At 48.9% G+C, this 26282-nt stretch overlaps 1 protein-coding gene across 4 annotated transcripts in view; it reads left to right on the plus strand.

Moving 5' to 3' along the window:
• Window positions 1-26282, plus strand: part of WDR7 (WD repeat domain 7) — a 60391-nt gene that overhangs the window by 23627 nt on the left and 10482 nt on the right. For all 4 annotated transcript variants that reach the window (XM_080363150.1, XM_080363148.1, XM_080363149.1 and 1 more), the window contains 8 exons: window positions 2150-2268; window positions 3437-3560; window positions 6866-6979; window positions 14720-14941; window positions 20653-20839; window positions 24382-24499; window positions 25111-25260; window positions 25867-25949. In XM_080363150.1, coding sequence (XP_080219276.1) covers window positions 2150-2268; window positions 3437-3560; window positions 6866-6979; window positions 14720-14941; window positions 20653-20839; window positions 24382-24499; window positions 25111-25260; window positions 25867-25949 — 1117 coding nt within the window. The remainder of the gene's footprint in view (window positions 1-2149; window positions 2269-3436; window positions 3561-6865; window positions 6980-14719; window positions 14942-20652; window positions 20840-24381; window positions 24500-25110; window positions 25261-25866; window positions 25950-26282) is intronic.

Raw genomic sequence — 26282 nt, forward strand, 5'->3', positions numbered from 1 at the left:
GAACTGCTTTTAAATGACGTTTGCACCAAGAAACGCTGCGGTCTGTACAATACCCGCCGGGGTTGGCGTTGTGAGCACCAGGCCCGAGCTGGGCTCCCCTGTTTGCTCCCCTGTGCTCCCACATGCTGTGCCCTGCGTGCTTCTGCCTGCAGCTCTTAGTCCTTGCTGTGCTTGGGGTTCACATCATTTGGATGGGGACATGAATGGACCTGTGTTACAGCTAGCCATCGGTAATACCTGCTGTAACGCTTTCGAGTGACAGGCGGGGTGGCCCAGGTTGCAAAGGGGTTATTTTGGGGAGTGTAACCACTAGTGCAAATTCCACATCTGTCTAGAGAAGCACAAGAAGCAGCAGGAAAGCTCCTGTTTTAAATTCATGGTGAACCGTGCTGTCAAGCCCAATCTAGCGATCTGAAGGCACGTCTGTGATGGCTTTGTCTCCAGAGCGGCGAGTTTGTCGGCGTTTGTGTTTCTCTGCAGCTGCATGTCGTCTTCTCACTGGCATCGCACTTCTTGCAAATCCTAGAGTTTTTTTTAAGTTAATATTATCACAGTTTCCTCCAGCTTTGTTCTTCATTCTTCAGTGATACTAATCTGTTGTTCAGAAGCTGCTCTCCTCACTTTCCTTTTTGTTTTTCTCTTTATTTCTTCTTCTTTCCTCTGCAAGTCGCTCCTGCTGTTCCCTCCAGCACTGAAGCTGGGCCCTCTGGCTCTGACACTGCTCCTCCTTTACATACCTGTTTCTTAGTCAATGAAGGTATTCTTTCCTCACTTTTCTATCTATTTTGTCTTTTACTTTCAACTAATGTCCCTTATCATTGTTATGGCTTTAATTTGATGTAGGTAGGGTTTTGTTGTGGAGGAGCTGGTTGTGGAGCCCTTTTGGTAGCGTTGGCGGGGTGAGCGGGTCTGTGCCCTGGGCTGGTCCGGAATGGGCTGGTCCGGAATGGGCTGTCCAGGGGCTTGGGGTTCAGGTTGGGTTTGCTGCTCTCTGGACCGGGAGGTCCCGCCGTGCATGTGGAGCCACTGTGGGGGCATGTGGGATGTGCCCATGGACCCTCAAGCTAACTGCTTTCCATGCCATCTAAATTGCGGGTTTGGTGCTGATGAAACCTCGTATTTATTCACTTGGGTCTGCTGTTGGGGGTGAGATTTTTTTCTAATAAATATTTAGGTATATTTTGAAGAAAGTCTTTCTGCCCAAAAGATTGGCACCAAAAAAAAGCCAAACGAATCACCCACCCCCCTTGTATCCCTGGAGGCAAGCTGCTTAAAATCACAATTTTTATGTCCTTCCCACTAAGCTGTAAATTCCTGCTTTCATGCATCTCAGGCAGTAGAAACACTGCTCTCTTGACTTGGAAATTCTTCTTTAGAATCCATTTTTCTTTAAAGAAAATTGACATAATGATTTATTTGCAGCACCATGAAGAGCTTTATTAGTTAAAATATTTAGATTTTTATGCTCAGTATTGCTGACAATCTAATAATATAGATCTATATGCTCACCTGAAGTATTTCTCCAGTTTTTCAAGTCAGCGTAAAGCAGCATAATACTACAAGAATGCTTTTGCATAGAGTACTTTCCAAGCACCTTTGCAAGCTGTGTTGTGTGAGTTCAGTGTGCTTCTCGCCCCTGGTTTGGCTGTGAAACGTTGCAGGTTTGTAGCACAAACACGCCTGGTGAAGGGCAGTTTAGATGGGAAGAGAAACATGGTTGTATAGATTTGTGTACCTTCAAAATGGGACAGAAAGCCCTGTGTGGTAATCCATATGCAAAGTTTTCTGTAATAGTTATATCACACTTGCATGTAGGACGTTAAATGTCACAGTAAGTAACAATAATTGTGGTTTGAACTGGGCATCTAAATCCTGAACTCAGAACCACGGCTTAGGCTTTTGAGAAAAAACAGCCATAATACTTGTAGGGGCTCTTTGTTGTATTTAGTGTGTGTGTTGAGTGTGTTCATAAGTGTGCAAGTTAACCACCCGAGCGTGTAACCGGCTCCTGCACCACAAGGACGGGCGGCCCCGCGGCAGAGGACACCATTGGGGCGCTCTGCCGCGGCGCCGGCGCGGCTTCCCCTCCCGCTCCTGCCCCCGCGCCCGCTGTGCCGGCGGGGCCCGCTGACCGTGTCCCTTGTCGCAGGCTGGAGCCAGCTGGCCGCCATGCACTGCGTGATGCTGCCCGACCTGCTGGGCCTCGACAAGTTCCGCCCGCCGCTGCTGGAGATGCTGGCGCGCCGCTGGCAGGACCGCTGCCTCGAGGTGAGCGCCGCGCCTCTTCCCTTTGTGCGGGGGGGCAACAAACCGTGGCAGCTCTACTGCTAACCCCCTCTCCCCCTCCAGCTCCCCCCTTCCCACTCAGGACAGGGGATCAGGAGGGAAGGGAGGACACAGAGAAGAGAGCTGGAAAAATTAAAGATGTTTTACTAATGCTTCTGATAAAATAGCGAAAATAATACCAAATATACAAAACCAATCTGGAAAGTCCCAGCAACTGCAGAGCCGGCAGCCCAAGTCTTGGACTGGACTCTGCAGCCACCCGGAGCTGGATTCGATCTGTCACTGGCCTCAGTTTGCAGGGATGACTCCTGATGTCGGCCGTAAGGAAAAGGGATGACATCCTCATGATTTCCTGCTTTGATATGAAGTATTCACCTGAATGGGATGTTTTACTTGGTCAGTTTCTGGTCCCCTGTTTCTCATTGTCCCTCTTGCGAGATGTCCATCCATCCTTATCAATGACCTCGCATTCCATTGCTATGTCTGCCAAAACATGTATCTGGCCTTCAGCAGAGCGCATTGAATAAGAAAGCTTTAGCCGACAGGCAAATTTGCTAAAGGAGAAACTTGTTTTTAACAAAACCAGGACACCCTTAATATAAAACAACAAACATCATTTTCCAGCACACACTCCTGCAGGTTTTATATCAGATTCAGTAAGTTAATTTTCCAGTTAACCTGTCAAAATGTTGAAGAAGTGATCACATTTAAATACTTTTTTCCACTTTCTGGACACTATACGTATTTTCAGAAATTAAAAACTACGGTGATTCCATTAAGAATCTTATTAGAATTAAAAAAACCTTACCTCGTATTTTTCAAGAGGCTGCTGAGTTGCTTTCCATTTTGGAGCGTCTCTGCGGCAGCCAGTAGGAGGTTTGTCAGCGGGTGTTTGGGTGACGGGGACACGGGGGGTCCTGTGCGGGAGGGATGTGTGCTCAGATGGCTTCCCCGGGGGAACTGCTGCAAGCTCATTACAACGTGTGAGCAACACGAGTCTGGTTACCACATATCCTTATGCATCAGCGGAGTGTATTTATATTCCCTTTGGCCACAAGTGTTTTTATCCTTGCATGTTGGATCTTTTAGACTAAAGGTGACGTGTTTCTGAGCGTGTGTGTCTGAGCTGTGGCGCTGGGTTGCGTTGCAGGTGAGGGAGGCGGCGCAGGCCTTGCTGCTGGCCGAGCTCCGGCGCATCGAGCAGGCGGGGCGCAAGGAGACCATCGACGCCTGGGCTCCGTACTTACCGCAGTACATCGACAGCGTGATATCGCGTGAGTAATGCCCTGTTAAGCTGCTAAATACCTTGGTTACTAGAATTTTTAAAAACTTAGGAAACATTGTACACTCATGAACAGTGCTGCAATCTAGGGGGAAAAAATCTAAGGTTATATAGAAAAGTTTCTTGACGTTTTCCAAGTAATTTCACAATCGTGAAGCCACTGATGTTGATTAGGTAAATCGACCACTCGGGTACGTGTTGTCGGGACCGGAGACTCCTGCAAACCATCCCTGCCATTGCGGGGCTGGGCTGTACTTTGGAGTTTTCAGGGAAGAAACCTGCTGTGAAAATGGCCGATAACATCACAAGGTACTGGTGGGCAAACACTGACATTGCTTTTCAAATAATGTCTAATTAGATAACAGGAATTGTTATAAAGGATCCTTGGGCACCCCAGGAGTGTAAAAGGCCTCTGGAAGGAGCTGGTGCCGTGTGTGTCCATCAGCATCTGCGCAGCACTGGATACAGCTGCTGCCTGGGCTGGTGTTTGCAGCCACTGCTTGCCAGATATTAATACATTAAATAACTGCTGACCACTAAGCTGCTGTATTTTTCTCCAAAGTGTTTTTGTTTTATTAATTGATATTAAAGCAGAGGTTGTACAGACTCTAAGAGTTTGTTCTTGGAAGATCTGTCAGCATCATGAGATACTCCAGTCAGTTATCCAGCTACAAACTTGCCTTTGTACAATAATGTCCAAAAGCATCTGCCTGACATAACAAACCGGTAGAAATTCATGCTTTCATGGATGAGAACATTTGCTTCTAAGTTGTAGGTGTTCATCTTTCTTGAAGATGAGATTCTCTTTCCACTGACGAGTGTGGTTTCTGTTCAGAGAAAGATCTCTATTAAACACCAATTGATTTTTGAGAGATGCGTAATAATGTTATTAAATCTAAATGGAATGTGTAAATGACACGGAAGCAGTTATTTAAAGCCATGTTGAGGATTTGTTGGTGAGATGGAGCTGTTGCTGATTACAGCGTGTGCCTGGTCGGGGACGGTGCTGCACGGGGTTGTGCGCCGCGCAGTGAGTGCGGTGTGTGCACGGGCACAGCCGCCATTCACCTTTTGGGTGTTCGGGTCATTTGTAATTGATTCTGAGGTCAGCCAGACTCAGTTTGTAGAATACAACTGGAGTTGCCCTTTACCTGTCGAACAGCTGACGACTAGCAAATTGGAGTTAGTTTTCAACACAGTTAATATAAATAAACGATGTGAATTAAGGTTACAGAGTTTGATTCTCCTGAATGACAGGGCTGAGGAGGCATTTGATAGTCTTATTGTCCGTATGAATGGATGTAAAGATGCCGACACCCTGAAGAATAATAATGATGATATGAGAAACAAAATAAGGAGCTGCAAAGGTGCTGCTGTCAGTAAAGTGTGCATATTAGTTACATTGCAAGATGTATTTTAAAAAGGTCTGGGGAGGAATTGAAGGGGATAAGAATTACTTATGAACTTCTGAGCAGAGTAGTTTTATACCACAAAAGGAGAAGAAATATGAAGGATAAATATTGCTTTGATTCCTTCATCCTCCACTTGTCTCTGTTTTGCCTCTGGATGCAGGGGCAGAAGTTAATAGCAGCATATTTGTGTCCAGCACACGTCGTTACTCTGCAGTAGTTCTCACGTGCATGATGTGGAGTGTTTCCCTTACCCATTAACAGGTTTGTTTTGATTAAAACAAGCGGTGATCACTAATAGGGGGCAGAGGCTCTTTACCCTTTGGTCTCCAGCATACAGGCGGCTCCTGCTTGGACACGTTGCCCTGAGCTTCACATCGCCGTGTGCGGGGAGCAAGAAGTCTGGGGTTAGGTTGTGCCCTGCAGTCCCAAAGTGGCGTGTCAGCCTGTCGAGCCCGCGTCAGCGGCTGGGTGAGCGGTGCCGTGAGTTAAACCTCACGGAGATGCTGCAGATGCGGGTGCTTTTCAGGTTCCCGCAGGGAGGAGAACAGTTAAGCTTCCAAAGCTTCATCTTGCAGCTACCAAGATTATGTCAATCGACTGTAAATATTTGCCCTGGCCTTGTCTGCCCCTCATTTTCACAGCACACAATTGTTCCTGAGATGCTGGTCATCCTGGGGTGTTTGCCGCGGGGACGTGTTTTCAGGTGACGTCCAGAAAGGGAAAAATGCTGCTGCCCTTCCCTACCTGCCGAGTTTAAAGAGCAGGGACCATCTTCAGCATCAAATGCATTCTGCAAATTAAATTCTCTTTTCCCAGGGATTTCTTTGCTGAATATCATGCTTCTGTTTAAGATGTTTTACCTCGGTTAGCATGAGCGTTGGTTGGGTTGGGCTGTGTGGTGGGACACGGCATGCATGCCGGCTCTGCAATGAGGAACAGGCACATTCTCAAATCTGTGATGCTGCTGCAGATAGAAAAATGGCCACTGTGGCTTTAACGGAAAGGCAGAGTTCTCTGGGCCCGGCCTTTGTGCGCGGGCTGCGCTGCAGCCGGCGGGTCGGATCGATGGCCGCGACGCGGGGGGAATTAATGCCGGTCCCTGCGGCTCTGCCCCTGCACCTCGGTGTGCCAGGAGCACCGCGCCGCTGCGGCCCGCGCTGCCGAGGCGTTACAGGCGTTTAGATAAACAGCCTTAAACCGTGGCTCTTCGGACTGCTTCAAGTAGTCATTCGTGTTATCACTGGAAAGCAAAATACACATGAAAAGCCTGTCATAAATGTGCTGGTTTCAGTTTTATGAATGTATTTCTGGTAGGCTTATATTTCTGTTTGAAAGTTTTACTTAGAGCTAGGTTAATTGAGTAAAACTTCCACCAATTAAAATGGAAGATCTCATTGAATTAAAGGCAGTTTGATTGGACCCCAAAGACTTTGCTGTTTATGTTGGTGGTTGATCATCTTGCTTGTGCAAGGTTTGACTTAAAAGAGCTGAAAGGGATAAGGCAAATAATTTTGTGCTGCAGCGTTTCAGTGTATCAAATGAATAATAAGCTTAGAGTGCTGCAGTAAAGATTAAATTGTAATAAAGGTGTAAGTTTCTAATACCAGTGTATATGGTTGTTAGTGTGTAATAAGTGTATCTAATATTTTTAATGCTGCTGGAAGATGACAGAAAAAGAATAAAACCCGAGAGATATTTACAGTGTGGAAAGGACTTTTAAGGGATGTTTGTGTATACAGTATGAAGGGAAACGGGAAGGCGGTTGCTCTTTGCTTTGTCTGTTTTGTGGAGTTGCACTGCATGGTTCGCAGTAGCACAAGACGATTTGATTTTCCTGCTCTGGGAGTGTTGTTCACTGACTGTAGCGGGTGTCTGCTTGTTTCAGCGGGGGTGCCCACGGAGGCCGTGCAGCCCGGCAGCGCCAGCCCGGACACGCTGGGCGCCGAGGCCAAGGCGCAGGAGGAGGAGCACGACCTGGCCGACGACGACATCGCCGCAGGTGAGCGCCGGCACGGGAACACCGGCTTTGGGTGGGCTGGGACGGCACTGCCACAGGTGAGCGCTGGCACGGGAACGCCGGCTTTGGGTGGGCTGGGACGGCACCGCCGCAGGTGAGCACCGGCACGGGAACGCCAGCTTTGCGTGGGCTGGGACGGCACCGCCGCAGGTGAGCACCGGCACGGGAACGCCGGCTTTGCGTGGGCTGGGACGGCACCGCCGCAGGTGAGCACTGGCACGGGAACACCGGCTTTGGGTGGGCTGGGACGGCACCGCCGCAGGTGAGCACCGGCACGGGAACACCGGCTTTGCGTGGGCTGGGACGGCACCACCGCAGGTGAGCACCGGCTAGTTTTAAACTAGTTCTTAGGTGGTGTATTATTATCCATGTGCACGTGGAGGTCGGTGTGCGCTTTGCGTGCTGTTGTGGAGTGCGGACCCCGCTGTGTGTGTGCTGTGGGTGGTGGCAGATGTCTGCTGCCAGCGCTGCCCCCTCTCCCTTTGTGCCACAGCTGCTCTCAGAAATCCCGTTGAATGGGAAAAGTGAGTTCTCTTTGTCTTAGAAAACTATTCACACCTTAATTGTGCCCTTCTGCCTGCTCGTCTTCGTCAGGCAGAGAGGCTGCAGCGTGGGGTTTCCTGGGCGCTCCGTGTGGACATTGCGAATATCTTGTGCTATTTACTATTACACGAAACACGTAATTGATGACCAGTATATTAGTAAATATAACCTACAAGTTCTTTAAGATTTCCCTTAGTGTTGGAAGCAACTTCTGAAATCTGGGAAGGCTTTTGTTGTGTAAGTTTACTGGGCATTTGTGGTTCGAGGTCGCTGTCTGCTTTATGCAACAAGTAAGCTCTTTTCCACCTGTAATCCGGTAACTTCACTGCAGAATAGGAATTTCCTGCATTGACAGGAGTAATAACAGTCGTGCGCTGGCGGTGTTATTGCTGAGGTGACACTGGTTCCCCAGCCGTGAAGTGGTGATGGAAAGCAAAGACCTGAAACCTCTGTGCTTGTTTAATTTACAGTTTTAGACTTGCTGGTGAAAAGTGCCATAGATGTTAAATAAGGTTTAAAACGTCAAGCCCCGTTTCAATTAAAATTACATATAGCTTATGAAAAGACCCAAACGTGGGCAGACTTTGCTGTGTGGGTATGGAGCATCTCTCACCACGCAGTGGAGCTGCGGGTGCTTTAGGAACTGCAGGGATTGTTAATCAGCCAATTATTTGTGATTAAAAAAACAGCGATACTTTATAGCACTGGAAATGACTTGTTCCACACTCCAGCTGTAGTTTGGACAGCTGTAACCATTCAAAAATAAAATATAATGCAACCGTATTGAACTGTGCTAAAACATTATCCTTCCAATTGTGCTTCTTATATGCAAAAACTTTAATGTTACCTACTTAGGCAAGAGAGAAGGTGATTAAAGTTGACGCACTAAATTCTTTCACCAGTCTTTGCACTTTGCTAAATAAATAGATCATCTAAGATTCAATAGGCAAATTGCAGCATATAATAGCTATTCAGAGGCAATTAAAGTGCCTTTTTCATGCCGGCATGCGAGCGTGCCCTTTCACAACCTTCAGCTTGATTTGTGGCCATTCAAAATTAACTTAAAAGTCTTGTTTGCTGACAGCTTAAAGCTTAATTGACTGAAAGGCAAACGGAGCGTGGTGTGTGTTCAGCGCGGCCCGCGCCGCCGCGGCCCCGCGTCGGGAACCCCCGGCTCCAATGATCCCCTGCGAGGTAAGGTCTGCTACGGCTCGAACAAGATGTGTGTGCCTATGGAAGAACACTGGTCTAAAGGCTCTCTGTGTTGCTAAACAAGCAATAAATGAACCCTGGGCTGTGTCTGACCGTGTGCGTGGACTCCCGTGCTGAGGGGTGCTGGAAGCTTCCCTTTGGCCATTGATGTTTCGGGGTGTCCCCGCGGGCAGGTTCGGTGCCTTTGCGCCTGAAACACCCCCCGGGATGGCTGGTGCAAACCGACAATAGGAGACACCCGCAAATAAGCAGTCAGCGGGGATTTGCTGTGCCACAGCATGTTGGTGAACAAGCATTCGATCATTTCAAATAATGCCTTTAAGCAGCAGGAGTGTATTTTAATCTGTCAAAATCAGGAAGGTGTTAAAAGCAAAATACCTTACATTGTCAGACAGGGTACGATAGGTACCTCAGAAAAATACAATGGCACCTCACGTCACCCATAAATTCGTGAAGTTTTGTTCACCTGCGGGTCGAATTTTAATATGTAGAAGTGAAAGAACGTGGATTCTAATATCGCTCTATTTCTTATTGATTTCCTGGCAAATCACAGCTATCTAATTTCTTCAGCCTTCCTATTGATTTCCAATAGGAGCAACATCTTTTCATAAAGCGTCAGAAAAGTTGCCGTTAGGTTTCAAAATGGTTATCATGTAAAATAGTTCTACTCTTAACGTTCCTTTCAATAAAATAGTAATCATACGTTAGAATGTGAAGTGCAGATCTGTTCTGGTGTTACTGAAGTCTTACCTATGTCTAGAGAGATCCAAAACTCAACAATACATTTATCTCTTGTTAACAGCTGTTGAAAATAATACCGTGTATTTGCATTCATCAGGCTTTAGTTGATTAGATACTTCCAGTACACTTGCTTTTTGACACTTTGAGCACCCCTGAAAAAGGGCTGTTTATTGGTGAGACAAGGCAGGGAAAGCTCTCTCGGTGTGCTCCAAAATCAAATGTGTTGTTGCTTTACTTGCTTCAGGTGTAGCTGTTAAAGGTGTGGGGGTTTTCAGTCAATGCAGACGGTGACTGACAGCAGCAGCGTCAGGACCGCGGTTGTGGACACGGCATCAGTTTGCTGCTGGTTTCATATCGCCTCGTTAGAAGGTACTAATTGGCGCTCACATCAGTGTTTCCTCCTGCAGGAAAGTTGCGGCGAGGCCAGTCAGTAACTGCACGAAAGGAGCCAATATGTATAATCCATGGGTAGGTTTAAGCGGGGCTTTGTGCTGAGCCAGGCTTTGGGCTGATTCCGGTGCGATCTGCTGCTGATTTAGCGCGGGTGCGGGGCTGGGGACGCTGAGCATTCGAGCACCACCAGGCCCGCTGCTCAGAGCTCCCGACAGGTTGATTTGGTCTCACCTTGAGCAGAGCAGCTGGATCGATGTCGGGCTGGATTTAAACACACCATTGGCTTAAAATAGCACCACCTCCACAGCAGAAAATCAGCGGCTTAACCCTTGGGCTGCCGGGAGCCGCTCTGTAGCGCTTTGCTTGGAGGCAAACGGGTTCCCGACAGGGTTTGTTAGCCTGAAAATGACCATTTCTAATGAAGAAGCACGTTGGGTTTTTCAGCAGCGTGTTTCACGGCGTATGGTGAGGATGATCTGGGGGCTCCGACCTCCCTGTGCTCAGACCTTTGGTTTGAGACAAGGCCTTACAGGAAACGCTTAACAAAGGTGAACCTTCTTTCATTTTCTGTAAATGTTTTTGTGGCTCCAGCCATCTCTAAAACCAGTATTCAGTGCTTACCTGATCAGTGCTGTTGTTCACCGTGAGGGGTTTCTGGGTCTCCCGTCTGCAGCCGCATTGCGGGCATCGCTGGGGAATACCGTGCCAAAGCAGAGCAGCCGTGTCCTGCCCTTAGCAGCACCCAGCCGGCGGTGAACAGACCTGTGTGCTGGACGTGTCCTGTGAAACGGTACAAAATGAGGTGGGGTATTTTCAAATACTTTGTGCAGACACAAAAAGAAAACAGCAGGACAGGTGTTACCAAAGAAATCAGCTCAGTGTGCCAATAGGGAGGAAAACAAAACCAACCCCCAATAAACAGCCTTTGGTTTTATTCCAGAGCAGTTCTTCCACTCGTCCTTACCTAAATCCGGTTTCAAGCAGTTTTACCAAGCGCTTTTTGGCTATCTAAACACATACATATCTCTATTTTAAAATATGTGTACCTTATCAGTGAGAACAATAGACACGTGCGGGAAGTCCTCATAGAACGTGTTGGTTCTCGTGTGGCCCCTTCCCTGGCTGACAGTGCTTTAGCAGATACCTTTGGCAAACACAGATTTCATTGAAAAATACTAATTACTATGACACTAAAATGCCTCTACTTCTGTTATTGCATAGGTGTCATTCCAACGGTGTGCATTCCAACTATATCTGGGTAAAGCTGCAGCGCAGTTTGGTTTTGGTTCTTGTCTCAATTATGGGAACAGTAACAAGATTTATTACGAACTGGATTGTGTGGATCTCAGGTCTATTGAAGCCTATGGAGTGGTTCTGGTTTGTAAGGGTGAGGGTCACAGCTTCGGGAACGTGTCAGGTGTCCGTGTTCACGGATATTATTTCACTATCCATGAAGAAAAGACTGAAAATAGCAATAAGATGCTCCAAAGAAAAAACTTTGTGAACTAAGCTAAACTGTGTGGGGCCACTGAATATTTGTGTAGCGCTATATTGCGAGGAGCTCGTTGGTGAGCTGTCGGCATGGCCGCGTGTCCCCAGCGCGTCCCCAGCCCTTCTCGGCGGCGCCGGAGGAGGGAGCTGCCTCTGCAGCAGTGGCCGCGCTGCCCAGCACCCAGCAGCCCTGCTGCCTTTTTCTCCTGAGCGCTTTCTGTTGTTATTTCCTCATCGTATTTTTCGGTTCAGATTTCTTGTGAGCTTTCAGGAGGCGCTGAAATGACTGTAATTATTCTTCTGTAGGTAGCTTAAAAACTAGAATTGTAGGCAAACACGCAGCATGGCTTTGGTTTAAGAACCCTGAGCTATTAAAGGGAAAGGTATTTCTCCTAGGCATGTTTAGCGTACAGTTTTCTGAAAGGTTTCTGCTGTTTCCTCTCTAGGTCACCAGCAAAGCAGCTTTATGTGAATGTATTTAGTGTAGGAAAATAGTACACTTGACATGAAGTATTGTCAGTTGTTGACAGCCAGGATGAAGCAAAGCTGTCTCCCATAGCTCCTGTGCGTTCTTTCACCGTGTCCCTCCAGCGCAGAGGAACGCTGACAGCTCCCGATGTGAGTGGTTGTTGCCGATAGGTTGTCTCAGCCCATTTTGGGTGTTTGTGTCCTCCCTGGCGTCACGTGGAAGGACCGAGGACTCTCTGGATTGAAGTGTGTGTTTTGTCAGACCTGAAAGGGAGAGGAAGGGGGCTGAAGAGCCGGAGCCCGTGTCCCAGGACGCTGCTGCGTGGGCAGCGCCAGCGCCGAGCACACCCAGCCCGGCCGCGCTCAGCCCTCGCTCAAATCCATTGATCCCCGCTCCGCTTAAACCTGCACAACTTCATTTGTCTTTTAATCCTTTTATTGTAAGCTAGGATAAAATTAATTTTACCCAAGAACTGTGCAAAGCCAATTAACGCGATCTTTAGTTATTTAGTAAAGTGCTTCAAACTGTTAGGTTCAGCCTGACCTCGTGGCTGCACTCTGTTTTTTAAATGAACTGATTGATACCTCACAGCCTTTTAAACAATTTAAACTTCAGAAAGATTTTACCTGTGTTTTAAATGCTTCCTAAATGCGCTTCCTGCTGTATCTGTGAGGGTGGCTCCTCTCAGCAGTTGTGCACGTGTAATTCTCACAGATGGAGATATTTTGGGCTATGGAAGGTGGGCGCCGCGGGTTTCTCTGGGGTGCGTGCGGCGGGAGCTGTGTTATTTTTACAGCTGAAATGCAGGAGGGTTTTTGTCCTTCCAGCAGGGCAGCTTCTGTTTTCCACATAGAGCTATTTGAGGTTATTAATTTTCTCACTGTGATAGGGTGATCAACCGTCCTGTCAAGAAAATGGATCTGTGTGTCACCCTTTAGCATGATTAAACGGAGACACGTCGCGCTGAGAAAATACCGCATTTTCCTGAGACAAATGAAGGTGTGGGAAGGACTGCTTCTATAGACGTTATTTCATTTGAACATCTCCCAACTGGCTGTCAGTTTATTTGTAGGAAATCATTGCAATTAACTGTATGTTTCTGCTAGTAATTAAAAAATAAAAGGGATGGGGGGCAAAAATATTTAGAGGGTTTTTTCTCTATCAGGTGGAGGTTTTGGGAAGGGATGTCAGTGGGGAGAGGGTTGGGGTTTGGGGTTGGTTGTTGGTTTGGTTTGGTGTTTTTATAGTTTCTTGGTTTTATTTGGGTGGTTTTTGAGGCAGAAAATGCCCCGTTACAGCAGTGAGCAGGATAGACACTGTCACACACCACATCGCTCATGGAACCCTCTGAGGACATTTCCTACCGCGTTCAGGTTGGAACTGATTGTTTGGCTCCTCAAGAGCTGTCTGCTCCGCGTCGGGCGCTGGAGCTGGGCAATCCGGATCCTGTGTTCATTACAGCCTTACCGGGCTGTCACACTGAACGCAGCATCGTGTGCTGTGCACCGAGGGAGCTCCTGTCCCGCCGTGGGTCAGCGCGGGGCTCGGGGCCACCTGCTGGGTCAGCGTCTGCCGTTCACGTTGGAACAGGAAAGTTCTGCTGAGCCAGGCCTGTCATTTGAAGGATGCTCCGAAATCCGTCTTTCGGGATCCAGCGAAGGGCCAACTTCACCTTGCTGGAATCAAGCGAAAGGTGGGCCGGTGCAGCACCAGTTTCCACCTGGAAGCAGCCCGCGGGGCGGCTTTGCGGTCAGCCCGCGGGGCGGCTTTGCGGTCAGCCCGCGGGGCGGCTTTGCGGTCAGCCCGCGGGGCGGCTTTGCGGTCAGCCCGCGGGGCGGCTTTGCGGTCAGCCCGCGGGTGGGTTCCTCAGCCCACAGCAGGTCACCACTCGCCATCCATGGCGTCCCCAGCCCTGCCCGGCAGCTGCTGGTGGCCTGGCCAGCGCCTGCTGCGCTGCATTAGAATAGAAATCCACAGCCGGGGCTGTGCTCATCCAAGCAGGGGAAGAGACGAAATTAAACACTATAAAACAATCTTGGATCAGGAGTCAGCACCAATTCATCTTGATCCGAGCGGTCAGGCGGGCTGGGGCTGAGCACCTGGGCTGACGGTGGCCCTGGGTGGGGACACCCCAGACGGGGTGTGCGGGACCCCCGGTGCCCCGTGGGGACGGCGCGGGGCCCATGTGCGAGCGGTAACGAGGAGCCGGTGTCTGCAGATGGCGGGACTGGACTGAGCCGTCACTAACTGATTAAAACTGTTACATGTTTGGCTTTGTCTGTTCCAGCCCATTTTCATCTTTCTTTCTCTTCAGGCAGTTCCTATTGATTTTCTCCTCTCCTTTCTTTCCTCCCCTGCCATTGTTGAGCCGGCCGTGGTTCCCCTCCCCGGCCGCACGTCGCTGTCCCTGCGCAGCGCGTTCCCTGCACCGCGAGGGTTCTCAGAGGCAGGTTCTGAACCTGGTTCCCTTCCCGGTGGGTTCTGCGCCGTTCCTGCCCAGCCGCCTGAGCTTCGGGAGCGGAGGGAGACGTGCGGCGCCAGGATTTTGTGGATCTGAAATATAAATTAGGCAGTTCTCTGGTGGCTCTCTTTTCCTGTGGTATCCTGATTGTTTTTGGGGGGTGGGTTTCATTGGAGACAGGCCTGGAAATAGCTGGTGTTTAGACTTTTGTCATGCGCTGTACGTTTTGAAAAGTAAAATGGAATCATCTTCACCAGCCAAAAATCCAGGTAAGGGCAGTAATGGTCCTGAAGATGTGATTTAAGTTAAATGGAAACCTCTCTTGTTTTACTGGGAAACACAACGTCGTTTGCAATATTAATGAGAACCCCTGCTTTTGCTTTTTCCTCACGTTTCTTCCTTTTCACGGCAGGTTGTCTGTCCAGCCTCCCCCAAATGAAGAAGATGTCGACATCGTACGAGGAGCGGCGGAAGCAGGCGACGGCCATCGTCCTGCTGGGCGTGATCGGCGCCGAGTTCGGGGCCGAGATCGAGCCGCCGAAGCTGCTCACGCGGCCGCGGAGCTCCAGCCAGATTCCCGAGGGCTTCGGTCTGACCAGCGGCGGGTCCAATTACTCCCTGGCGAGGCACACGTGTGAGTAGCCCCGGCGCCCGGGCAGGGTAGGAGGTGTCTTCCCTGGACTCCCCTGCGTGCTCAGAACGTGGCGGCTCCTGCTCTCGGTGGAGTCGTTCCCGCAGGGCTGAGCGCTGCCCGGCTCACGTATTCGCACACGGACCTGTCGGGATGTGGAGCTGTAGAAAACTGTACCGGTGGGGAGGCGTGCAGTGTGTCTGATGGAAGATCAGACCCAGGTGCGTTTAGGTCTCTTCCAACCAAAATGATTCTATTCTAAATTCAGTTCTTCAAGCAAGAAAAAGCAACGTTGTTAGTGCACGCTCAGACTGACATTGGTATGTTAAAACTTTGAGACACCGCAGTAAAATGGGTGCGGTTGTTCTGTGTGCCAGTGGCAGCTTAACAGTTGGTAGGTGCAGCCTGGCCATAGCATGGAAGCCATGGTGGGAGTCAGCAGCACTCGAATAAGTTACCGGTTGTCAAAATGAATTCCTTCATTTACACCGTTAACACACGCAGAGGTTGTGCTGTAAAAATTGTGCCTGTGGTTTCTTACTGTAATTAAGAAAATAATAATTGTGACCCTTTTTGAGAGGGTGGAATTCTCTGGATATCCCCGTGGTGACCTCGCCTGCCGTCCTGCGTTAATCTCTGTTGACCTTACAAATAGTTCATGAGATATTTAATTATAAAACGCCACCCGAAGAATTTCTCATTACAGATGCACCGCATCACACTTAAACTGCAGCTAATGCTGTGTTTATAAAGTTAATGGGCTGATAAATCTGAACGACTGTTCTGTCCTGAATATGAAAATACTTGATTCTGTTGTTAATGCAGTATATTTTTCAAAGCATCTGCCATCAGTATAGTTATTAATGGTAAGTGTTTTGCCCTTTAACTCAGTCAGTGTCAAATACGACAGCATGTTCGTGGCACTGAGTTCCTGATACTGTTTTTCGGGCTACACGTGCACAACCTCCTCGCAAAGCGCGTGTTGGGGTTTCGTGTCGCACAGTCCGTGGCAGCGGCTCCAGTTCCGCGAGTTAATGAAGAGACGGGGCTGGGTTCCGAGCGCGGGCTCGTGGTGCCATTTGTCACTCTTTGATTATGATGTCCCAAATTCCTGGCGGCTGACCTTCCTGCCTGCTGGGCGGGAGGGCGAGCAGCTGAAATTCCCGCACAGAAATAAATATACCTGTCTGTGTAATTGTGAGGTTGCTGCTGTCCAGGTACTTTCCCCATCGCTGAGCCGTGTCTGTAAGATGTGACACCTTTCTTGAGCCAAGGCTGGACCAGAGGATCCTCGCGGTCCCTTAGACCTGGGATCCTGTGATCCTGTTGCTGCTGGAGCTGTGTTTGTATGTTAGAGAGGTTGCACTGTGGCTTTGCAGTCCATTTTTACACATACACAGGCACACAAAACGTACGCAGGCACAGAATGACGTGGGGTGTAAAGTCAGGTGTTTCATGCCTTCTGTTAAACTGGGGTTTCCAGCATTACAGTATCCCAAATATATTTAATCTGAAAATAGAATTTAACATGGGTTAGACCTGAAATTCTTGACGAACGTGGGATTTGATTCCATCAGCTGCCTTGAAACCCCTTCTAAGTGTCTTTAGGTGCGTTAGTCGTGTGCTGCGACAAGCGCTGCGAGGAGGAGGAGGAGGAAGGTGGCTGCTGCTGGTCGTGCGTGCCCATGGGCAGCAATCAGCACGGAGCAGCGCTCGCAGGAGCGATAAGCCAGCTGAGCAGCCGCCGGCTCACTAACTAATTTGGACAAAACCAAAGCCACGACAGCGCGGTGAGAGCGCGTAGCTGGTGTGTGGCTGCGGGAGGCTGCGAGCGGAGCGTGCCGCTCGCCGGGCTGGCTTCACGTCGCTGCTGCAGAAAGCTGCTCGCGTCCGCAGGGATCCTCCCGATTGCATCAGTGTTTGTCAGCATGCTGGGAAATTCAGGACACTAGTTTAGATACATACATCCCTTGTTAACTTCACATTTCTTTGTTTTATAAGCATTTGCATTCATCTTTGTGAAACATCATAATGTAAGAGCACGTAATCAACCCCAAATGTGTGATGAGTATCAAATCTGAGATGACGGGTCACAGCTGCTTGGAATAAATTGCTATGGAGAACAATGGTAAAATGATAGAGCAGGTGAAGTTGTGACCCCCGACTCCTTCAAGTTATTGTGGGGACTTATTTCACGGATATTGTGCATCTTCCGCTGGCATGTAGGTCACAAGCTGGCCCAACTGCTTAAGGAGATTCGTTACAATGATGGGCAACAGGAGAAAGCTTCTAAGATTAACATAGAGTGTGGGCAGTACTGGGATGGAAAAAACAGCTACTTCCTATGAAATTATCATTTCTATGGAAATAGCTTTCCTTAGAAAACATTACATAATTTAGATTAAAATAAATAGCGTGGTTTAATGGAATTAGGCAATTAACAGGAATGAAAATACAAAGTTTAATGCACAGTTATGACCTGAGTCATATTGGCTTTCTCCTTCATGCTAGATTATAAACAAATTTTGGATTAAAATAATGGTAGTGTGCTCTTTCTATAGCTCTGTAATGTAATTTCAGAGTTGGAGGAAGACGGCATTGAAGGCAGCATAGTTGGGCTCTCTCCATAAATTGAAACAAGTCTGATCTAAACCTCATTTAGTGTCTTGGAACAGAATTGATCTTGCTTTCACATTTGATTCCCCCAGTGCAGGTTTGAGAGGAAGAGAAATGGCACTGGTAGGTGGGTTTAACTAGGCTGGGGTTAGACCAAAAAGGCTGGGAAACCAGCTCTTAGAAAGACTTTCTGCTTTTTCCTTTGTCTCCTTCCTACTGAAGGATGCCAGGTGTTGCAGACCCGTACCCCATGCAGAGGCAGCGCTCTCCTGGCCCCCACGGATATTCTCCACTGGAAAAGCAGTGTGTACTGTGGTGTTTAACAGGAGCGCTGGGAATTCACTGCACCCACAACTGAGTGTTCTGACCCGTTAAACCTCTCGTTACATCTCCAGAAATGCCGTGCATCATTAACATGGAGGGAGTGCTCCCCTGAAGATTAAATGATATTTCTGAGGTTTCTTACTTTGAATATGATACGATGTCACTACTGTCGTGCCTGATGGCTGCTTTGCTTCTTAATACACTCTGAGGCCGTACTTTGGAAAGTGAGCGCACATGTTCTTCGTGTCGATGCTGGAACGGGCTGAGGAGTTGCAGGCGTTGGGTCTGTCGCCAGGATGATGTTTAAATGGCTCAAATAGACCAGAGCGAAAGGAAGTTCAGTTAACACCATTCTGACACTTAGATTTTTAAAGGCTAACATGCAAATGAATTCTGTAAACACATGTAGGAAATGGGGCATTGAGCGTGACTGAAAAGAAATCTTGTCATCATGAAGTCTTTAGAACAAATTCTGCAATAATGCAACTATTTATTTTTAATGTAGGCCTAAGGATATCCCTGCTTTGATACCCATCTGAAAGATGAGAGAAGGTACGCAACAAAAATTCACTCACAGCAGGGAGGGCCGAAGAGATATGGATTTTAACCCACTCTCCACATTTATATTTCTGTATTTCTCTTGGCACGTCACACAGATATTGTCAAACCAGGAAAATAACCCTCCGAAGGGGTGACAATTCGGTTTAATCGAGAGGGCGGGCTGGAAATGAGAGCAGCCCTCCTGCAGCTCCTACGCAAAACAGAACGAGGTGCATAGGAAGTTAACTCATATTCCCGAGTCCATCATTTGTATTTAGCTGGAACTGGATCCTGTGGCACATCGTGGGGCCCGAGTCGGAGTTATCAGTGTCCCCTTCCTGCCTGTGCTATTGATTTGCCTCAGCAGATTATGTAATTTTTTCAATCTCTGGGCGAGTCGGGGCTAACAATGCTGACTGATGGGATGTGGTCACAGCTCCTGAGACTCAGCAAGGAAAAGGCATCGTGGAAACCCAGGGGCTGCATGCATCGGAAATAACTGATGGGCTTTAGGATTCATGTCACGTCTTCGTTAATGAAGGTGCCATAAGGAGCAAAGACTCAAACCTCGCTGTGTTCAGCAAACCCCTGGAAAAGCAGGCAGATGTTTAACAGCACCAGGCTTGCTGCATGTAGAGCTTTGTTATATAGGAATTTCATCTCCTGAGCTGCATTTCTGCCTAGTTACTGCTTAAAGTGACTCCATCTTGTAAGTTGCAGCCTAATTTTTAAAGAAGGGTGCTTTATTCTGTTCTGTATAATATTCTGTCATTGACTTTCCTAATGGCTGTCGTTAGCAGAAGGTGCATGTGAATCAGCACAACTCCGTTTTCACTGGGGCGGATCTTTTGGTTCCAAGGGTGTTGTGTGGATTTCCAGCAGGTGCTGCGCTGAGCAGACACGGCCGCGCCGCCCCGGTGGCACCGTGTGGGGGACGCTGTCCCGGTCACCCCGGTGCCCTCCGGCAGAGCCGCTCCGGGCTAATTACCTCTTTACTGCGCTGACTCTAATGTGACATGTTTATTGCCTTAACTAACAACTCATTAGCTTAGTTGATGTTTTTGTCAATATTAATTCGTTCATTTAAGCCAAGTCAAAGCTTAAACAAAGATGTCGAGGCTGAGGAGCGGGCGGCAGAGCGACGTGGGCTCGTCCATCCTGTCCTGAGCCGCGTTTGCAGTGGCAGCGATGCCTGGCGACCCCCGGCACGAGGGCCGGGTTTCTCTGCCCTCACGTTCCAGTTGGCATGATTTCCCAAAAAAATACTGATGTTTGAGACGTGAAATTCACACAAATTAGAGCTTTGTGGCCTGGTGTCCGCTTCAAGAAGGATCTTTCAGTTCTTTTGTTAGACGTGTGGGGCTGGTGAGACTGGGCTGGACTGGAGAAGTGTCTGTTGTTGGCTTTGCTGAGCGTGTCACGCTGCAGGTGGTTTATTTAATACACAAAGCGAGCAGCTCAGAGCCTGGTTCTGAAAGCTGGAGAAGAACCTGTTAACAGGCTGTCTTTGCCACCATAGCGAGCTGAACGAGCGTTACGAAGAGGTAACAAATAATTATGTAGAGGTTATGATAAATTATCTGGGAGCGTTGGTTGGTTTAGCCCTCCTTTGTGTTTATAGATATGTAATTACTAAAAGAAATAGTCTCCTAAATGAAATTATTAATCATATTTCTTCAGTGCGTGCAGCACATTTGGAGGTGAGCCGTTGTTTTGGTGGCGTTTTGGTGAGTTCGGTGCCTGGCTTGCACCAGGTCTCAGCTGAGCAGATCAGCAGGAGCTGAGATACCCACTAAAAAGCCTGTAATCTCACCGTGGTTTATTTTAACTAGTATTTTCTCAAGTTCAATCTTTTAAGCTTCATTTCCTTAGAAATTCTTTCAAAATTATTTGGTTTTTTTTCTGAACGTTTCTGCTAACATTACAGATTTTCAGGATTTTCTCAGTAAGTGTCTGTCGAAGGGAGGACTTTGTTTCTGTATTGATTTATTCTGTCTTTTGCACCATTTGCAGGCAAAAACATTTAGGTATGTAAACTTTGCGTATTTTTCCCAAAACTGCATTTGATACTATTTATTTAGTATTGCCAACACTGCGTTCCAGCCTCGGGGCAGCCAGTATCGTCGCGGTGCGTTGTTGGGCGCCCGTGGCGCGCAGCGCGGCGGTTGCCGTTGCGGGGGCTGTGTGAGCAGAGGATGCCGGTGTGGCGCTGAGCGGCTTCTCTCCCTCCGCAGGCAAGGCGCTGACGTTCCTGCTGCTGCAGCCGCCCAGCGCCAAGCTGCCGGCGCACAGCACGGTGCGCAGGACCGCCATCGACCTCATCGGCCGTGGCTTCACCGTCTGGGAGCCCTACATGGACGTGTCGGCCGTGCTCATGGGGCTGCTGGAGCTCTGCGCCGACGCCGAGAAGCAGCTGGCCAAGTAGGTGTCGGGTGCTCACCCCAAACCGGCCCTGCGGCTGCGGGTGGGATCCTGCCCCGGGGTGGGATGTGGAGTGACTCTGGTTTCCAGTGGGGCGTTTCAACTCACCGTTTCCAGCGAGGAAAGGAGAGGGTCTGGCCACGACGGTGACACCGCGCCGCTGGCACCTCCTGACGCTGTGTCACCCCCTCTGCGCGGGGGGTACGTGGCGCTCGGCTTCCCGTCGTATTGCCAGTTATTCTGAGAAGCGAGCTAAACTTTTTTATATTTCAAATACATCAGTCTGTCGCGCAGGCTGCGCCGGGTGAAGGTGTCCCTGCTCACGGCAGGGGTTGGATGGGGTGACCTTCAAAGGCCCCTTCCAAACCACCCTATGATTCTGTACTGTTTGACAACAGAGAAAGGGTACAAAATAGTCTTTTCAGAAGGTATTTCCACCAGTGTGTCTGAATACATGGATTCTTTACCCCCCTGGTTTTACAAGCTCAAGCTCTTAGGATGTGAATTGTTTTGGAAAGTGCCCTTTGAAGAGGTGGTTGTTTTATCAACAGCGTCGCTGTTCGTAGCACCAAGGTAACCTGTAGACTTCAGGATTGCTCAGGAATGATAAACTCAATAGAGCACAGCCTGTCTCTGGGGTCAGAGAACAGCTTAGTAAGGTGTCCTACATCAAGATTTATGTGGTATGCTGCCTTGTACCTCCGTTCTAACCTCTTTGAAATAAAATCTTCTTTCAATTAGGGATTTGTAATTGGGGTTGGAGGAAGGAGCAGATTTCATAAGGAAATCTGACACTTTGATGTAAAATACACAGAAAAAATGGAATACTTTTTTTGGTGCGTGGAACTCTAAGTGTGTATTTGTTTAGTTTCATAGAAATTACTATTATTGTACAACTTTTAGTTATATGTACACAAACACGCAGGCAAATTTTTACACTTGATAACGCGATGTGCTATCAGTCACGCCAGCAGATTATTATGATTAAATCCAATAATTATGGCTAAATGCTTCAGTGAGGTCATTAAGGTGACTTTGCAATAGAGGTAAAATCCTGTCTCTTGCTGCATTTGGCGTTACGATAATGGGATTCTTGACTATTATTGTTTGGGGTTTTTTTAATGTGTGCAACCTCGCAGGACACGAGCAGCATTTTTATTGAGCATCCCTGGGTTTTGATTTGAGGCCCGAATGTCACACGTTTTTAGGAACCAGATGAAGGTTGTTGTTTGTGTGGACTTGAGTGAGTTTTGCCGTGCGCAGGAGCAGCCGCGGTGTTTTCCTCCCGGTGTGCCGCCGTGGGCTCGCGGGGCCGGGTCCCCGCGTCCCGCGGTGCCGTCCCGGCTGTCACCAGTTAGTGCGGCTCGTCCGCGTCAGCGCGTGGCCTCAAGGAGCCCAGCGCAGTTTCCATCCTGATAAATGGCGCAATGAGCGAGAAAGCGTTTGCTTATTAATCCATAAGGAGATGTAGATTGAAAGCGGCCCGTTGGGCAGCGCTGCGACGCGTGGGGTTCAGCGTGTCTGCTCCCCGCTCCGCCCGCGGGCCCCGCACAGGAACACCTGCCCCCCGCGCCCCTGCTGCTGGGGGTGCGGTACGAAAGAGCTTTACGTCAAGCTGCTGCTTTTTCAAACAAAAAATCACATTTATTGACCAAAAAACAGCTGTGGTTTTCTTTTTCCCTTCTGAATTAACTAAATATGAGGTGTTTCCCAAAGCTCTGGTATTTATAAGTGCTCCACTCCCCTGGTTCACCCTGGTCCCCCCAGCACAGTGGAGCTGCTCGGTTCAGAGGGGTTTTCTAGCTTTTATTGGACTTGCATTTCTTGGCATGATGACAATAGGGATCATTGCTGGCTGTTGTTTTGCTCATTGAATTACAAGCTATAGTTTGATATAGATTATGATATAATATACCCAAATTAGCAAATTGCATTCTGATTGATCCATATGTTTATATATGTGTGTACTGAAATAGGCTAAATCTCTTTAGTTTTGTGTTTAGTGGAAAACTTTACTTTTATATAGGGACGTCTGGTTGTGATAAATTGTGCTACGCATATAACCAAGTTATCTATTAAGAGAATCTCTATTTGAAGATATGATTTGAACAGTGTATGGGTTCCCAAAAGCCTCCAGCTGTTGGGGTTCAGGCCTGGGGGAAGGCGGGGTGCGTCTCGGAAGGGAGGGTGCCCAGAAGAGCAGCTCTCGGATGTTAATGTTACAAGCTGAATGAGCAGATTAACTCCAGTGTTTTTGGAGCTGGGACCAATGAACTGGTCTTTTCCTGGCCGCCCGGGGTCCTGCGGGTCTGGCGCTCAGCTGGGCTCTGTGCCGAGACCAGATGGAAACAGTGACGGCGTCTCGTTGGCTTGGAGCAGGTGATGTGTGTTGTGATTGAAATAACCCCAAAGATGGGGCAATGTCTCCTTTCCCTCATTTCTTTTCAGAGCAGGTTGTGTCTGACTCTGTTCTCAGAGCAAATGAATCTGATAAACCAGGGTTACCAATTTATAATAGAAGCACATAGAGATGCCAGAGATAGAGGCGCGGAATGATTCTGCTCTTCTCCACGACGGTGCTTTTCTTCTGCGAGCCTTGTCTGCCACAGAGCTTGCTTGCAGCCTCCTGCTTTAACAGAGTCTTGAGGAGCCTCTGAGGCTTGTTAGCGAAAAGCTTCGCTGTTATGAACACTTTGCGTTCACACGCGCTGGTGCTGTGAGCAGCTCCTTTCCAGCTCGGAGCAGGAGTGGGCACAGCAGCAGGACCCACCGCACCTGGAGAACACCTGGAGATGTTTCAAAGCCGGCAAACTGGTTTGCAGCCTCTTTCCTCGCTGCTCTGGTCATCACTACCTTATCGTTTCTTGCATTTATCGTATCATAGCAAGTGAAAATGTTGCGTGTGGAGAATTTAGATGCCAGTTAGTCCCTTGCCGTTATCCAAAGAATTGTGGTTAAAACTCGGTGCTAGAGATTCCAAAGAGCACGTGGCTGATGTCGGTGTTTGGGCGGCACAGAGCACGGCTCTGTCACCTGGTGCCGCTGCCGCCGGGTCACGCAGGAAAGCGAATCAGACCACGTGGGCCCGGTGGTGGCAGTTCTGCCAGCGGCTCTTCTCCCCGGTAACCAGTGCTGAGCTCAGTTCAGGACAGTTACCACCAGCAGGGGACTTTTTGCAGCCTGTGCTTAAAACGTTGTGAAAGAGAAACTGTAAATTCTCGGGAAGACGTTCCGCGTTCGCCTCGTCCTCAGTTGGGTTATATGTATTCAGCACATACAGATAATTTGTTAACAAGGCCTTTCTAACACTTTAGACAGATGCGCATACTGTTTTCAATCTTCATGGTTGATTATTCGATTTTGTATTTGATGATAGAACACCCTGACTCCTAATCACCGCTCATTGTTGGAAGTCCATTATATTCTAACTGTTTGAGTGCTCCCGTTGACCTTGAACTGACATTATAAGCTGTTTCTAATCTTTTCACTCCATATTTCTAATGCTCCTTTTCTCTCTGCCGCTTTGTGCGGCGCCCGTTTAGCATCACAATGGGGCTGCCCCTGAGCCCGGCGGCCGACTCGGCGCGCTCGGCGCGGCACGCGCTGTCGCTCATCGCCACGGCCCGCCCGCCCGCCTTCATCACCACCATCGCCAAGGAGGTGGGTGACCCCCGGGACCCGCGCCCCCCTCCCGGAAAGCGGGACGTTTGTGTTCCTGCAGGTGGCCGAATCACCCAGAATTTGAGATGTATTTAGCAGTGCCATGACTTGTGTCTGGCTTAATCATTGTACGCTGATTATAGGAACTCCCAATAGGATGTGTAAGATCCTGCTTTTTCTGGGTGATGCAGACAGGACCACATTAAATATGAGTTAAAACTGAGTGGGGCAGAGCCCCAGGGGTTGGTGTGGGCTGGGCACAGTCTGGCTGAGCCTGAGCCCAGGTCCAGCCTTGGGCTGAGCCAAAGCAATCAGGTGGGCAATGTTCAGTGCCCAGCCAAGAAAAGCCTGTTATGAAGCAGCCATCTAATGCCTAAGGGAAGATGTACAAGCATGCAAAAAGATGTAGTCAAGACCCAGACATTCCCTTACCTTGGCCTTTAGTTTTGTGAGACTCAGAATGACGTAAAGCAGGTAAGGCCTAGTTTGCAAACTCCACCAAGGGTAACCATTAGTGGCTCCGTGGATGATGAGGGGCAATCCCCAGATGTCCAAGTGAAGCAGGGCATCCTGCACGGTGCAGACCTTCTGACCGTGAGCGCTGCCCACAGGTGCACAGACACACGGCCCTGGCCGCCAACACGCAGTCCCAGCAGAACATCCACACCACCACCCTGGCCCGCGCCAAGGGGGAGATCCTCAGAGTCATCGAGATCCTCATCGAGAAGATGCCGACCGACGTGGTGGACCTGCTGGTGGAGGTGAGGCTGTGCTGCCGGCCCTGCTGGGGCTCGCTGCCTGGTGGAGTTCCCTTTTGTGTGGACCGCAAACCTTTCTGTGCACAAGGAGGATTTGCTTTATACTGCCCAGCTCATTTTTGAACTCTAAATGCTAACATTGCTTTTAAATGGCATTAAATTTGCATTGTTGGGGCAGAACCCCAAGCAAGAGGACTTGCTGGAGGTCAGGGGTGCTTGTGGTACTGGGGATCCTGCGCATGGTTGATCTGGCACGTTCATTGGTGCTGATGGATGCTGTTGAGGAGTGGTACAAATGATGTAACAGATTTGTAACGTTGATACTGATGCCCAGAGGCTGCTTATAGAGCTCTGTCACTGATGTTTACTGCTGGTTTGTTGGTTTATGACTGTTCATGGGTGCTCTGAATGGTTCCAGTTACCGGTAACATTGCTGGTGTAAACTCTTATGTGCAAGACAGTTCTCATTTGTTTTATCTCAATTCTATTTGAAAGTTGGATATCAAAGATGCAGTCAGGCATGGAAATGCTCTATTTTTACCAGTTAGAACTTGTATTATGAAACATAAAATCTCATATATCAAATGACTTCAACTTTTTGTTTCCAAGGTGATGGACATCATCATGTATTGCCTGGAAGGGTCTTTGGTTAAGAAGAAGGGTCTTCAGGAATGCTTTCCAGCCATCTGCAGGTGAGAAAACTGTGGGGAAGGCCGCTGGGCCACCAGCAGGATGTATTTCATTGTCCAGAGCGGAACAGTCTCTTACGCGATGCTTTCCCCTGCAAAGCGCAGCGAGCGCTGCTGATTGTGTAGAGCTGCCCCGCACATCCCAACACGTGGAAATGGCTTAGGCAGCATTCAAATCCTCCATTTGTGGTGAGAGGCAGCTCGGGAAAGTAGCAAACAGGAATTTGCCCAGAATCTCGGGGCCGGGGAGCGCGGTGCCGCCTCGTGCTGGTGCTGCCGCTGACCCGGTGGCTCACCGGGCACCCAAAGGCACGAGTGGCCCCGGAGCCACTGTCC

The sequence above is a fragment of the Nesoenas mayeri genome (assembly GCF_963082525.1).
Source record: "Nesoenas mayeri genome assembly, chromosome: Z".
NCBI classification, from domain to species: domain Eukaryota; kingdom Metazoa; phylum Chordata; class Aves; order Columbiformes; family Columbidae; genus Nesoenas; species Nesoenas mayeri.